The following is a 16,852-nucleotide window of genomic DNA, read 5'->3' on the forward strand; positions in this document are numbered from 1 at the left end:
CCGGCCCCTTCCAGGGGTGTGCTGTTGGGACGGAAGGGCCTTTGAAGTGGTGGTACCGGTCCCCTTCCTCATCGGGTTGGCTACCACTTGTAGCGAGAGCGGAAATAACAAGTGCATGCATACCACTGTAGTCCCTCCCATCCTATCTTGGGTTTTGGGTATTTAAACCTAAGACCAAGGTCCTCATCGTCCTCATATAGGGACTGAGTCTATAGGCTGTTTGCCAAGGGGCACATCTTGCGGTTGAACTCTGGTTATCTACCGGGTGAAAATCTCCATTGACGCCGACTCATTTATTTATTTATTGAATCATTCAAAAACAGCCAAAACGGCCTTTACATTGAATACACAACTTAAAATCTGCAGCTTTAACAAATATAAACTATAAAACAAACTATGAAAAGGATATTTTAAAAAATGCAGAAGATGGCTTTTCGAAGCTGCCTCTAGAATGATCTGATGGGCAATAATGGGAACTAATAGTAATATGTCTTTATTTGGTGAGATTGGGACTAGAAAGTCCCATCTTCCATCTAACCCCTCGTCAAACATTAAATTATTGCAGTGAAATACATTGTAAAGTTGCTCTTGGAATTACATATAGTCAATTATGGCAAAATAGACATAGAAGTACAGTTTTCAATAAACAAATAAAATTATAAGGTAACAAAGTTACCATTTACCAAGTGTAACAAGATGTGAGGAAACGTGGGAAAAGCATAGGATATTGATTAAAGAACAGACTCGGTTTTTTTCGGGGCTAGTGATGTGATAAGAAATGTGGCCAGACCATATAGACCGAGGGTGAATATGAGTTGGCTGCTGATTGGTCCGATTTTTCCGCCTTTTTCTTTTCTCTTCCCTCATTAATCAACCTCAAAATCGGCCTCCCGGCGGTACATATGCGGTAGCCGTTGTCTGGGTCGATATTTTTCTTTTCCAACCTGATCTCGATCGCTTCCTTAGGGGAAAAGTAAAATACATTTTCTTGGCGATAGGGTATTTAAACATGCAACTACCTACAAGGAAGTTAACTTGCTTGGGCTCTTCATTCGTGGCAAACGTCACGTTGTATCTTTTCCACTTTTAGTGATTCTGAATATCATTATCTTTATTGTTATCCGCACGAGTTCTCATACTAGTTCATATTCTCGTATTTGCCATGAAAATGTACATTAAATAAAAAATATGGTGTGGTGCTTCGTGACATAGCCTAAAAAATGCCTGTTGCTTTGTAGTATAAAAAGATGGCGGTAGAAAAATACACAGACAAAAACAATCAGACAATATTATCAACCATTATTATTGTTCTTACGATATAGTTACGTTGTCAGAGAAAGATTGGTTGTCTCACGAGCCTTCCTCCTTTGGTTGGCTACCACTTGTAGCAAGAGCGGAAATAACTAGCGCATTCTTACATACCACAATAGTCTCTCTTATCCTATCTTGGAGAGTGAGTATTTAAACCTAATACCATGATCCTTATATGGGGACCTTGTCTACGGCTAAAAGGGCGATAGCTTACGAAGGTTCTTCATTCGTGGCCGACGTCACGTTGCCTCTTTCCCAGTGTGGGGTGGAATTAGTGCAGCTCTTGAAGTGATTATAATTTATCATAATTTTTATAATTTTACAACCTGCCATTAAAATATAAATTCTATTAAAAAACTGTTTTACTTTGAGACTTAGCGTAAAAAATGTCTGTTGCTTTGGAGCGAAAACAAATGACGGTCGAAATGCAATTCATGTAAAGGTTGATGCTGAGTATAAATACACACACGCACAAAAATGTATTCGATGATTCAATTTTAATCTTATCATCTATTATTATTGTACACGCGATATAAAGACATTCTCGGAGAGAAAGAGTGGACGTCTAGGGAACGTTCCCTTTGATCGATGTGCGTCGATCTAAATTTGTGAGCGTATTTCGAGGACATCTCACCCGGATTGGAATGTTTCAAAATTTTCTATAAATAAATCTTTTTGGGGATGTTTGCCTAGTAATTTATGCTGCCAATGTCACAGCCTATGTGCAGTTAATTGGAAGCATGATACTCTAGATGGACACTATCAGCTGACGTGAACAAAAAATGTCATCTTTGCCTCGTACAATACCTCTCCCCTCCCAATCCAAACGGAATCAAATGCTTTCACTGATTAATTGACTGTTTACGGCCAAGCGCCTTGTTAGAACGGTTAGAATGTAGTTATCAAGCAGGCTGTACGAGTGTTGATTCATGGAATGATTCAGCCAGAAATTATATTCTCATCCAAAAAAAAAGGCGAAAAGAAAGCTATGTTTTCATAAGTATTGCAAGCCGATGAAAATTTCTATATTTCTAAGTTGATGTGCTATTTCAGGAAACCTGTCTCATGCTTGGCACGTGAAACCTGATGCTCAATCCATATTATCTGTTGTAATACCTTACTTGGTGAAATTAATTTCCTCCACCGGAAATTCACGGACTAATTAAGATTTATAATCCTCACGCATCGTAGCAAAGTACCTTTTGCGTTTTTGAAGTAAGTTTTCGAGAGATGCACATCCTAAGCCCTAGTGTAGGGAACGATGAGCAGGATGCTGAGGTGCGACTACGGTATAATCCTGACTGTGCGTGTGCTGTCCTGGCTGTAGATAACATGTTACGGAGAAGGAGAAGGGCAATGCGGTGGATGGAATTGGAATCTACCATTGTAGAATCTAGTCGACCTCGCGGGCTTACTCTACAATGGCCAAGCCTGTATGTCATGGACTTAATGCCTTTCATTCTTTGAAGGTGCTGGCTGGATTTTGGGAAGGATTAAGTTAGTGGGGTTCTCGTCATGAAATTTAAAGTGGTTACGTTAGGTTCAGAGGATTTAGGAAGGTAGAATGTCGCGTCGTCAGTGAGTCGACGCGAGCGACCTCTGTCTAACCCTTTGGGTCAAACATTCATACGTCGCAAGTGCCTTAAGCGTCAATCCTCAAATGAGGCCCGTTTAATTCCTGCTGTCGGTGACAAATTTTTTGACAGCCACGTCGTTACAACAATACATTTACCAACAATAATTTGACGAAAAGATTATTGGTAAAGAAATTATACATATTTCCAAAACCAAAAATAGTTGTAATAAAAAATCAGACAGGTAATTTAAGCCAAATTTATTATTATTCTATTGATAAAAATTGACTTATAACCATGAATTGTATTAGCTTAATTACCATCAATATATATTGCAAAAAGATGTGTCAAAATTTTGGTCTCTTCGTTTTTTGTTAATTTACGTCTGAATGTTTCATTTATTGATTATATTATTGTGAAAAAATGCTGTAACCATTTGTTACGTTCAGGTATCAAACTTAAGCACCTATTTTCATTTCAAACCTCGATGAGGGTTTTTGAATAAACCAAAACATTGTCTAAACGTGCATTTCAATTTTAAGACCTATTCTCCAAGGTTCAAATTTGACATGTGATACATTATTTAAACAACTACGACATTTACGTAATTGACACGTTGCACATATGTACCAAAGATTGAGTTGGAATAACTTCTATGCATTTTGTCCACACATTACCACTTTCATCAAGTATGGAATATTTGTGGTGGATGTGGTACAGACAGTGCCAATTAAAAACAAACGCTTTTTGAAAATGCTATTTAAAATGTTTTTCCCTCATTGACAACATCCATCGTGGCTAAAAAAACTAAAATAAAATATTAAAATCCCTAGACAATACTTTTTATAGCAAAGCGCCATTTGTACGTATCTATTGGGCTTTTACTTCAATTACATAATTCATCAGTAAACAACTCAAACGGTGACAAGCCTACATTTTACTAATATCACGATTGTAGACGTGGATGGAGTAGTGGATTCACACCTTGTTTGGATCGTTAACTACTTCTCACCCCCTGCCAGGTACCTCGGCGTTCCCGACCTCAATGCACTGTAAGGATACTCTTCGTTAATGAGCAATCCTCTCACACCTCACCGCTCGCATTCATTTCTTCTTTTTGCCGCGAGAGATGCTGTGGCCGCTTCGATGGGATCAAAGCAAGCTACGGACTTATTTGAACGAGCGCTGAGCGTTCTTTCTTTCTTTTCATGTTTCGAGAACAAATGACTCACTCGCAGCGAGGCGCAAGTGCGATTACGTCACCTGATGCGCTCATTACATCCCACCATGGTTGGGCCGTTGCCAGTCTTACGCGAAGGCTCTCTTACGGTCGTTATTTAGTATTACCTAACTTCTTCTCTCTTTCGCATTATCATCGTTATTTATTTCCCTCTTTCTCTCTCTCGTCTGTTTCAGGAGGACGCTGCTAGGCGTCGTGGCGATCGCGGCCTTTGCGGCTCTAGAGGCGGATGCGGTAAGTACCCACGTTTGACCATCCCAGTGATAATTGACGGCTTTATTTGGAACTAGGGAAATCCATTAAGGAGGCCCAATTCCATCCCGTGGAAGGCTGATTTCTGTTGCCACTTCGGTCGCGTTTCAATCGGTTTTCAAAGATGTCCGCGGTGGAGTGCGATGCGGTTCACTTTTTTTTCAATATTTTGCAGTATAATGTTTATAATTGCGAGGAAATGTGTTTGAAGGTAATGAACTTGATAAATCACATTCGTCATGTATAAGCATATTATTACCCCTAATTATACCTTATTTCCCCATGAAACTCGGATCAATTTTAAGTCAGCGACACTAATGGCGACTTTTGTAAACCCACTTAAATGCGCGGTGGGTGGTAACACATTTAGATGCATTCCTCAGGATCCTCTATTGTAATATTCGTGGGCTATATTTTGAAGCTGCGACAAAAACTGCTTGGCAGTACTTGTAGGTCACCCACGCGGATGACGTTAGCAAATTGAATTCCCTTAAAAAAATAGGCGAGTTGATGAACTACTCTGACTAAATGTTGCAAGTCATTCCTTTATAATGACCGCTGAAAGCGGCGAAAAAGATGATTATTTACAACTCATACCTTCCCTTTTGTACTCAGCAATACTATAACTTTATGTTATGCCATTAATGTTTCCATCTCAGGTAGTTCTTTGCACGCTTTAAGGCTTTTAACGCGGCAGAGGATCTTTGAAAACGAACTGTTTCTCCTGGCAAAATTAGCCATTACACGGGAAAGGCATGGGTGACCCGATAGTGGCGCTCAAAGTTCGTCAAAATTCCGCGGCTTCAATTAGGTGCCATTTCAAAAACCCGGGGAAGGCGAGGAGCGTCATTGGGCTGCATTTGACTGCTTCACCGCCTCATTCTATTGCGTTTGGAGCTTGAATCACCACCAGATTGAAATGGCCAAATATTAGTTCTCTCGATTCTAGGTTCTGTCTGATTAGTTGATTTCGCGAATACATTTGCTGACTCTGAATGGATTTCGATTGAAAATTTTATTTCCGTCTCTAATCACCATGAATAAGTATCGGGATTTTAATAAATCTATCTATAATTATTTATTTTTATGCCTTTTTCCTATTTTAATATTGTAATTGAGGGTTTTATTGTTAAGGTTTTTTGTATAGTTAAATTTTAATACCTAATGAATTCATTGTTGTCTTTTTAATACGCAGGCCAAGCTGGTAATTGAGTAGCCATCTTGAGAGCTCTTGTTTAAATTTACTCTGAGCTGAGTTCATCCTCTTTCAGTCCTCTCGCTGACCTGCGGGTATCTTAAGTTATTTGAGAGAACATTGCCGATGAATTTGACTTTGTGGAGACCAAAGTTGGGAAGGGATATCCATGTGGCTGTCTTGTTCGTAATGCAGCCTCTTATATCTCCACTGCTACATCATCTCGGTTGCGTTTCTTTCATATTCTCGAAAGAAGGCTCGTAAAAAGATTAAGAAGAAACTGGCAATTTAGACACCAAAAGAGTTTAAGGGCAGGTATGGTGTCGAGAATAGATCTCGATTCCTAGTCAACGTAGTTATGAACCGTGCTGCAACCAAGAGCCAATTCCCTCGGACTTATGTTTTCCTTAGCTACAATAATATTAGTTAATTTTACGAGATCCTGACACAGCCTTGAAGTACGTGGGGATTCGCTAGTTGATAATTGAATTTGAATAGGCTAGTTGAATAGACTAATTTGTTATCAGATCTAGTCTACTTTTACTCCTAATGTAATTTAGAACATTAGCGGGCTAAATTGTTAGTTGAAACATAAAGTTCCGGCAGAGATGCAAGTAATATTTTGTTCCTTTCAAAGCGCTCCAATTGGTCGGCACTTTTTCCTATTTCCCGAAGCTCTGGAAAACTCATGACTTCGAATGCTTTGCCTGCATTTGCCCTTGCCTTCCTCTAGAGTATCCAACAACAGAGAAAACTCGCGGCCAATCGGAGCGCTTGGCTCAAAGTTTATGTAGTTTAAAAATGGTACGTTTTCGGCCTAAACATCATTAGTAACTAATTTTGGCTCCTTCTAGCATTAGCTACATAGGGTTAAAATTTCGTGACATTATTTTTCTCCACCCTGTAAATCGTCTTTAAAATGTATAAACTCTTCTCGGGATACCGCGCGTTAAGATTTTGATTTTTATTTCGCGGTATCCCGAGAAGAGTTTATACATAAGGTTCGCCGGTAAAATGTAAAATCATTTTTTAGATGACCCCTTTTAATTGTGTATTAACTTTTGTAACCCCCGTGTTACACATTGACCCACTACTGTAGTCCCTTCATTAACCTTGACATTTGATGCTTGGTAATGCCCTCATTCCTCCCAAACTGAACTACCATCCCACGTCAAATCGCTTAGCCGCCGCGTTTGATGATTTATCAGTTACATTTACCCTCGCCCTCATTCTTTAAGCTGTTGAAAAGCTGAGTAGTAGTGATAAGTGGGAAGGGGAAACGTGGGGGTTGGAAATAGATGGTGGAATATTACAATGAAACACGTAGAATGAGTGTTCTTTCGAATAACTTCTCTGGAATACTTGTTTTCTTTTAAATCATTTATATATGATTTATAATTTGTTTGTTTTACGCAACCCAATGTAAAGGCCCTACTGTTTTTGGTGTCAAATAAAAAGGTAAATAAATAATTTCAGCAAATCGAACGATTTCAGGGTAATTATGTAAACATTTCTATGATGGAAATAAATAAAAAAATTTCAATTTCACCGAATAATTATTAATTGTAACACGATCCGAGTTTCAACACTCAGGCTCATCTTCAGGTACACATTCATCACCTGAAGATAATATTGCTTTAAGTATTGTGATTCGGGTCTAGTTATAATTTAAATTCACACGGGAAAATCGTAAGTTTGATTTATTTCCATTTAATAATTTGGTTTTTTTCCCTTCTAGTATTGAGTATCTATGTAGCACTCGCTGCCAGTAAGTTTGGATTTGTACTCTTATAGAGCCGAAATCGTTTGGAAAAATAGAATTTGTGTGAAAGATTACCAAGTTGTTATTTCTACCATCATGTCTATTTTCCAATAAGTACGCCGAAAACAGAATTAGCGTACGCGTAAAAGTTTTCTTGAAATTATTGCACTGCCGTGTTACCATTCCTTATAAATGGTTATAGACATTAAAATACGATATTTGAAAGGGAAAAATGATAATTGGTGAGTTGCCACGGTTTCATCCTCTTCACGAAATATTCCATCCCGAAAGTACTGTATTGAGATTCTTGGATATTACGCACATACCATACAGCGGCCAATTTCCTATTTAAAAATTTTAGAAAGGATGATCTTAAGGAAAATTATGAAACTTAATCGGTAAGACTTAGAAAACAATAACCAGAGACGGTTTTGAGATTATTAAAAGAGATTTTAGGATGGGGTATTGCTGCAGAACCATATTGATGCGTAAAGGTATCGCAAAAGATGAGTGTTCTGCGTTTTGATGTTGTAATAATCTCATCCGTCGTGCCCTCATCACAAAAGTCTTCGAAACGCTGGTCGCTCGTCGTCACTTCATTGAAATCCCGCGGCAACATCTGGTGTCCGTCCGTCCGCAGTGGAGGCGGTGGCGTTAGCAGCTGTGGATTAGTTTACTCGAGTCGTGGAGAGTGCTTTGTGTGGGCTGCGGGCTTCCTTTAAGTCAAACAACAACTCTATTGAGTGGGAATATCCCCCACGACATCACCCGCTTGCGAGGGGAATGAGTTTTGCCAAGCTTCCATGATCTCCCTGAGGCACTCGTCCTGTCCTCCGTGGTTGGGGAATGCATGGGTTATTATAACAGTAACTTTTACAATCCATTATGGTCTAAGAAAAAACTTGCACAATCCAGATTTCAATGCTGGAACGTCATCATCAGGCGCACCTTTAGTAAGTGTAATAAAACTCGGGGAGCCATAGGACTGCTAGAGTTTATTGCAGCAGGACATAATACACACGCATTCGAGGCCGGATCCGGATTTTTTTCTGGGGGGGCACAAGGACCTGACAGGAAAACGGACTTCTTATATTTGATATTCAAAACAACATACAAATATTACTCTTCGAAATATTCTCTTTGTCTTATAATGAAAGTTATTGAAATGACATTGAACGATTGAGGCTCCGTAATACACGGAACAAAACAAACATAATGGTAACCGTATGAAAAATCTTGGCTATTATTTAAGCATGTATGGGGTGGTACGTGCCCCCGTGCCTCCCCTTAATCAGCCTATGTACGTATCCTTAAAAATTTTAAGCGGAATTACTCTGGTAAAAACAAAAAACATATGATAATGGAAAGTGGATATGATAATGGAAGGTCACGTGTTTATGCAGCATATTTATTTTCCACAACGCAATTGGAATATGGTACCTGATGACGATGCTCCAGCATTGAAATCCAAATTGTGAAAAAAATCCAACTAGTTTTTATCTTTGACCATAGTGGATTGTAAAAGTTACCGGTATAATTAATAGAATTCCACAAAGAGAGCACTATAACCATTTAATTCGTGGATTCATGGGTCCTTGATGGACCTCTCATTTCGAAGGGTGAAAGACGGGTTCCCGAGATAAGATGTCTCTTGCTGGATATCAGAAGAATACTTTTTGGAAATGCCGTTAATATTTTGAATCAGAACTAGAAGCTTGAGCGTAGTAAGGCTCAAGGAAGGGTCTTATATTAGCAATGATAACAATTAGTAATTTGTTTGATTGTTGAAGGTTTGTTGTTTATGTTCATGATAATGGCTTGATAGTAAAAAGCGGTCGCAATTTTAAAAATAAATTGTGGACGTCACAAAGTGTTATCATTGCTAATACTAATATTTAGTTTGTAATATACGAGACACATCCAGACAGAATACAATGGCTGTTTAAAATACATTAGGATATTGATTGTTCACGTTTTGCACCCGTTACATTTGGACCTTGGGCCTTGACCTTGGGCTTGAGAGAATGGAATTGATGTTTTTTGTTTACTTAGTTTTGACGAATTTTATTCTCAAAGCTAAATTAAATATTTGTTTCCGGTTTTTAAGTGTTTGTTTACGGCTTTATTTTAAAGTGGAGATTAATGTGGTCAAAAGAAAAAAAGACGGACAGCCAGCTTGAGCGAAAGTGTACCGACGGATATGTCTTCACCACGGGCTAAATAATAATGTGAATAAATTTATCGATGACATTGTCCATTCCACTCACTTTATTAGGTACAACCCCGACCGCTTTCAACACTGCCGTGTCATTTTCAAGAGGAGGCGTTGAAACCGGTTGACATATATAGTGCGTAGATGATACAAAGTCATCAATATATTTATTTCTCCATGAGTGAATTCCACCAAGCCATTTCACGAAAATTTGAAGATATAATAATAATAATAATAATATGAATAAAATAGTTACCGCTTGGTGGTAAGCAGGTTAATGTCATTTCTCAATTCTATATTTTGGGTTTTCTTGTGCTATAAAAAACATATTTTTTTAGATGAAAACTTAAAGTTCTTGTATTTTTAATTTGGCACTTTTTCAAGATGCTTGATACCTACGCGGCGCATTTTCCGTCAGCTAATTCATAGTTCATTCATCTATTAGCTAATTAATCAATATAGGAATGCCTTCATTTTATTTTTAACGTGGTTCTCATATCGTGGCGCCTAGTGGACTGCTAAGGACACGAGCATGCTACCATGCAAATAAAACTATTATTTAGTAATAGAAAACGAAAATTTACTTAGTAAGTGATTCATGCATGAGTGATAACATGCCAATAAATGCATGCTGATAGGTAGTATTTACAAGTATAGTTTATAGTTTTTAACTAAACATTCAGGGTCTATTTGACCTAGTCTGAGTTAAGTTATTATCGAGCCAAACTATTTCAGTTATTATGGTTCGATATTACTCGTGGAAAAAACGACATCTTAAATATATCGGTTCTTCAGTAAATTTCCATATTCTTATCCTTTGAATCGTTTCTCTCGAAATATCTTGAACGCCAGGAAAAATGTATTCTACCTGAAATTAATCTAAAATTTTCCTATCGATTGGTTAGCCTGTCACACTCTAAATTCCTAATTAATTTAGTTACGCTACTATGTTTATCGTAGCAATTTTTAACAAATCTTAAAAGCCGTTACACACGGTGAATGATAATGCGAGTGAAATCATTCGCCGTGTATTACGGAAAAATTCGCGAATGAACAGTCATGCATATGATCATTCACTGAAAATTAGAACATGTTCTATCTTGCTCGCATGATCTTGTGAACGATGGCATGATCATTCAGTATGATCATTAGCATGACCATTCACTGTGTACAGCGGCCTTAACTGCTCGCCTTTTTATTCTACCTATCTCCGAAACCATTCCAACTCTGCTACTACGTTTCCCCAATACCTACATTCCTACTCTACTATGTATATCGTAGCAATTTTTAACAAATCTTAAAAGCCGTTACACACGGTGAATGATCATGCGAGCGAAATAATTCGCCGTGTATTACGGAAAAATTCGCGAATGAACAGTCATGCACATGATCATTCAGTGAAAATTAGAACATGTTCTATCTTGCTCGCATGATCCTGTGAACGATGGCATGGTCATTCAGTATAATCATTAGCATGACCATTCACTGTGTACAGCGGCCTTAACTGCTCGCCTTTTTATTCCACCTATATCCGAAACCATTCCATTTTTTAAACGGAAGAGCTTTTCATTACTTTCACGAGAGCATACACTTTTGGAAATTTTCCAGGAAATGACTTTTACTTCGTTCACGCTCTCCCAATTTGAGATGGCGCTGCCACGCGGCGAAATATGTATATGAGAAGAATTTCCGATCGACAATAATTATCGTCCGATGCTGCTTCTTATCTAGAACCGGCGGCCTCAAAGCAGGGCGACGCCGAGCGATTCGTAATTAATGGCTGTTTGTTGTTTTTTTTTTTGCCCCTTCCGTGGGTCAGAGGGCATTTCCCCCTCTCCCCGGTCGACGAACCCTCAGCGCCGCTGGTACTCTCTTCCACGTTTTCTTTTTACTATGGGCTCTTATGGGGTAATCCTCGTCATGCTTCAGAATGGGGTGTATCGAGCACAGCGTTGCCAAGTATGCCATCATTAGATACTAAAACTTCTAAGCCACGAAAACTGTACTATTCGGAATGAACACTTTCGTATCCACTGTACTGCTACGTTTTCTAGCATAGAAAGTCATTTCAAGCTTAATCTGGTGGAATTATAGCACGTTACTCACTGACTATTTCCGCAAGTACTGAAGAAATCTGAAGTATTCGATTAGAATTGCCCGTAACTTTGAATTTAGTCATACAACTCCTTTTTTTATGTTTTCTATTGAATAACTTTCGGTATCTTCAGCCCACAAGGAAGCAGTGCGATTCGATCCCTTGCAACATTTACAATTTTGTGTGAGAGTTTAAAACCCAATATTTTTTAGCCACAGTTGATGAATAACATTCACGAGAGCATACAAATTTGTGAATTTTATATTTTCATTATTTTCATACGACTTTTCTTAGGGTGGCTAAAGTAAGAGATTTGGCCACTTAAACACCATTAAACGCGGTTTATACTCTTTACAAGGACAGAATGGTAGCCAAGCACTTGGATTCCGATCGAGAAATCTAGGTCCAGATCCCAGTAAGAGATTTTGAGTCAATCCCAGACAAATGAATTCTCAAATTGAGCCAGGGAAAATAACTGTTGAACATGTCATATTTGCACATTTATGGCTTATTCTGGGGTGAGCCCTACCCTCACCAACTTTCGGATCGAGCCACTGTGTGTGTGAATGAGATTGTGTCAGTGTGCCACACATACACTGCCGCACATATAAAAACGCGGGCAAAAATTAAAGTAAAATTACCGTGAAGCAATTGTGCTGCTACGTATAGTATAATATAGGGAATATAATTCGAAAAGTATTTTTTCGAATACAGCATTATTTTCCTAATTAAATGCCTGTAAATTTACGATATTCAGAACAAGTCACTTGTTTACTTTAAGAACGTGGAAACGTGTTCGAATATTTTAGGTGTTAGGTCACGTATTTTTGTAATATAATCTCTTAAATGCATAAAATTAAGGTATTGCACCACTAACTTCTTCATTTTGTGATGTAAACATTAATAGAAGTTTTATTGGTACGAAATCAAAAGTAGTTATAATTTTGTTGTAGTCGGACATACATAGAGAACTACAAATATGTCTCTCAGTGCCCCGAGGAGATAGGTTCTCTACTCCACAGCGAAGAGTTATAAAAACTGTTTTGTGAAGGCATGACGAGACAAAACTCACCCGCGTCGCTTGTGTGGCGTGCATTCATTCGGGAGCAGTGAGCCTTATTTCATTGGATGACGAGACTAATTGATGCGGAAAAATGTCATCGAGATGTTTTCGTGGCTATCCATCCTTCCTCGCTGTTTCCATCGCTCTTTTCAGAATTAACACGCCGCGTACTAAGGACCCATACGAAGTGTTACGCGACTCAAGCCTCGATCAAATCAACTTAATTTGAATTAGCATGGCTTAACCACAGAATAGGTACCTACGGAATTCCGTAGGTCTCTATTCTGTGGCTTGATTAAGGAGCTAAAAACTGTGGAACTAGGCCAAGGTATCTTTATAGTAGTCAGTGAATTTTGTTTTTCATTTACTCTTGTACTGGGTATGTCAAATTAAAGAACTTTAGCGAAGTTTCACGAAAATCGTAAGTGTTCCTATAAACCAACCGACCACATCGATTCGTTGATGCTTGCACCATTTCCATCGGCACTACATTTTCTGATTGAGAAGGTCAAGAGATCGCAATTAAAAGGCATTCATTATGCCATCAAAGCCATTCATTATGCAATTGCTCAAGCCATCAAGAACAGATATACCACTCAGATATATAGAGTAGTACCTCGCTTACTCGACTCTCAATTACACAACTACCACTATTACAATTGCAATTTTCCGATACACTTGAGATTGCCATGACACATGACCATAAAGCGACTATTATTATCCGAACTATATGAATAACACAGATTCTTTTTCCAATTCACAACGTAACTCAGAACCCCTATGACTTGTCGTCTTGAGAAGTCAACCTCGATAATGCGACTCTCTACATGGCTCTAAAGAGTAGAATGCGTTATTTATTTAAGTGATTTTCAAATACAGCCGTGAAGCCAATTTACAGTGAATTTTTTAAAAATAACATGAATTAGACGCAATACAATAACAATGTAAAAATTAACAAAGAATTAACCAGTAGGGAAAGTAAAACATTCAATTGGCAGAGAGATGGGACAGAGATTGTGAGGTGAATTTCTTGCATGACAGGTAAAACGGATTGATGGAAGGAGGGAGCGAATTTAGAAGGGAGTAGAGGCGATATCAAGGTGAGCGCTTGGTTAGGGAGATTCTGGGAATAGGCAGATGGAGTACGGAGAGAGAGCGGGTGGAACGAGTCGGTATACTAAAATTAAACAGAGAAGAGTTCAGGGCTGTCAGAAGTCGAGTTTAAAATATTGTGTGGAAATGAAGGCATTATGAAGGGATTTAGCGATTCCATTAACCTCAAAAACATGACTGATAGCCAAATTAACTTTGATAGCGCGGTCCTCAACAGAATGAGTACCTCTATAACAAGACTCTTTCCCTAATTCCCTCGAGACACCTCTTATCGAGGTTCAACTGTACATATCAACGGCTGAGGCTCTAAAATTTCCCGCCCTACGGCTATGAGGGGCGGAAATGTCTAGGAGGGCGGGGCCCCATGTCCTTTAGTCGCGTTTCGCATTTATGCTAAGACGTCCTTGCACCGAACAACTCGTGAGGGGGTGTTCTAAAGTAAAAAATCTAATTTATAGGTAGCGCAGCCCTTTGTTTCACCGAAAGTTTGTACTCTTCGTTTTTATGTTTGCTGAAAGAGGTAGAGAGGTAGTTTTTAAGGTTGACAAAAATAAAAAATGTGGACACGTTTTCTCGGACATCTGGAAAACAGGAAACATTGTCTCTTTAAATTGTTAATTTCATCTTTTTCATCGCCATCGCTGGTCAACAATCCTAAGATTGCAGAAATGTTTCTCGGGTTTTCCACCGGTTGATGTTGTCCATGTCTCGCGAGACAATTTCGAATAACGGCATTCAGAAGATCCCCTGAGGATGATCAGCAAGTCGCTGCTCGAAACGTCGGGCGACATGGACAACATCAATCCTAAGATTGGTTTGACGCAGCTCTCCACTCAATTCTCCTATCTGCTAATCCTTTCACACCTACGTATTTCTTCATTTTCACATTCTCATGTACCTATTTAATATATGACATCCGGGGTCTTTCTTTTCAGTTCTTGCCATCTAATTGTCCTTCGAAGGTTGTCTTCATCAGACCATCATCCCTCAAGATATGGCCTATAATGTTGTTCCGCCTTCTTGTTAAGATTTTCATGAAGCTTCTCTTCTGTCGTACTCTTCTTAGGACTTCCTCCTTACTTGCCCTGCCGATCCATTTGATCCTCATTATTTATCTGTAGCACCACATTTCGAAGACCACTTCATTTAATGTATGCAGAAAAAGTCAGCTTTTCAGGTAAGAAAAAATAAAAACGTGGACATATTAGCTCAGACAAAAAGCAGAAAACACCGTTAATTTTAATTTTAAACACAATTTTTTTAAGTGATTAAAAAAATGCTCATATAATTTTTTTATCTAAATTTGTTGAAGGGGGCTATGTGTGGGGTATGGTGACCCTTGACCACATCGTACCCAACACCTACTGAGACTGCATGCGTACAACTTGCAGATATGATCTCTGCATTTCTCCAGGGTTTTCTTCCGCGTCAGATTGTTGGTTGACAACAGTTTCGACGAGGTGAAGACGCTGGCGGGATAGCCAGCGAAACTGTTGTCAACCAACAATCTGACGCGGAAGAAAACCCTGGAGAAATGCAGAGATCAAACCATCGCCGCGGAAACCTACGCTATAACTTGCAGATATATCTGCACTTGTAGATGTATCTGTATCCCCTGTCGGGTCGCGGCTGCCCTTCGCCTTGACAGATAAGCGAGCTGCCAATTGGCTTCGAGTGGGCCAGTCGCCAAGTAGCACGTGCAAGTGCGAACACGAGTGGGATGATGATGGGCCAGTGTGTTTTGGGCGCTCTTCATTATTGAGTGCGTGGGTGGGGTCGGAAGGGAGGGGCGACCACTTACCCACTCGCCGCCGGCAAGACACAGCCATGCGGGGCTCCCAAAGCGACCGTCTGTCGCCGCATTCCGACGGCACTAGCTAATTCCATGCGTGCAGTCATTGTCGCGGAACCATTTATTCAGGATTGGCGGTTTATTATGTATTTCAGACTTTTCGCTCCAATTCTGATGACGACACAAATATTTTGCTCAAAATCAGGCTATGTTTGGAAGTTCAATGAGTGACCGCGCGAGTAACGGCTCAGTTTAAGTGATCACTTTGATGAGAACAGGGGCGTATTCAGAATTTTTTGGGGGGGGGGAGGTGTGAAGACCTTTGTTCGTTGACGTTTGGAGTAGTGGAGAGGTGGTAAGCAGTTCATAAAGAGTCTGTGACGTCATTAACTTAACAAGTTAGCCTATTGAAAAATCCGGCCCTGCCACCAGTGATATCATATCATTATATCATATTATAACATCATATAAGTTTATCATTATAATTATATCATCATATCAGGTTATAATTATAATGATGACGCCCGTGAATCATCAACTGAGCTGTCATTGCCACCATCCCTGGCCTCGTTGGCGGCTGGGTAAAGTCTTGGTGTGCCAAACAGGAGGTGGCGGGCTCGAGTCCCGCCTGAATGGGCTCTCCCAATACAGGGCATGGTTATTTGTGAGCGATTTTGAATAAGCCACGATGTAAAAGGCCATTATGTGCTGTTTTCGGTTATGGGAATAAAGAAATAAATAAATCCCTGAACTTGTACGTGAAAAACTATAGTGTGAGAGGGGATCTGATTGGTGTGGTGGCTAGAGTGTTGCCTTCCCACCCTGTGGTCTCGGGTTCAAATCCCGGCGATGGCAGAGAATTCTCAGATACTACCCGATCCTTGCTTTGAATGTTGTGTGGAGGACATATCAAGCGCAACACTCCGTCCGTCGGATGGGACGCTAAGCCGTGCTCCCCTTGGCGCCTTTCGTAAAGAGCAGGCTGATGCCGATGCCGGGTTTCTCTCCACCCTTCCTCCCATACCCTTCTCTCATGGCGCAAATGACCTAAGCTGTCGGTCTCCTCCTTCAAATACATACCATTATAGTGTGATTCAGCCTTTACTGTTAGGGTGCGTTTGGTTTCTTCAGTTGAAATGAAGTGGCGTGGTCCCTTCTCCCGTCAATTAGCTTCCTCACTCCCGGACTGCTTCCCCGCCGCCGAGCGTAATCATTCATTCGCTCGGCTGTCTGCCCTCCTTAA

General features: G+C 39.7%; 1 protein-coding gene across 1 annotated transcript in view; it reads left to right on the top strand.

Annotated features, from left to right (window-relative positions):
- LOC124168353 (collagen alpha-2(IV) chain) overlaps window positions 1-16,852 on the top strand; it is a 237,250-nt gene that overhangs the window by 46,393 nt on the left and 174,005 nt on the right. The window contains exon 2 of the mRNA XM_046546550.1: window positions 4,302-4,359. Within this exon, the coding sequence (XP_046402506.1) occupies window positions 4,302-4,359 (58 nt within the window). The remainder of the gene's footprint in view (window positions 1-4,301; window positions 4,360-16,852) is intronic.

This window comes from Ischnura elegans, chromosome 11 (assembly GCF_921293095.1).
Source record: "Ischnura elegans chromosome 11, ioIscEleg1.1, whole genome shotgun sequence".
Taxonomy (NCBI): domain Eukaryota; kingdom Metazoa; phylum Arthropoda; class Insecta; order Odonata; family Coenagrionidae; genus Ischnura; species Ischnura elegans.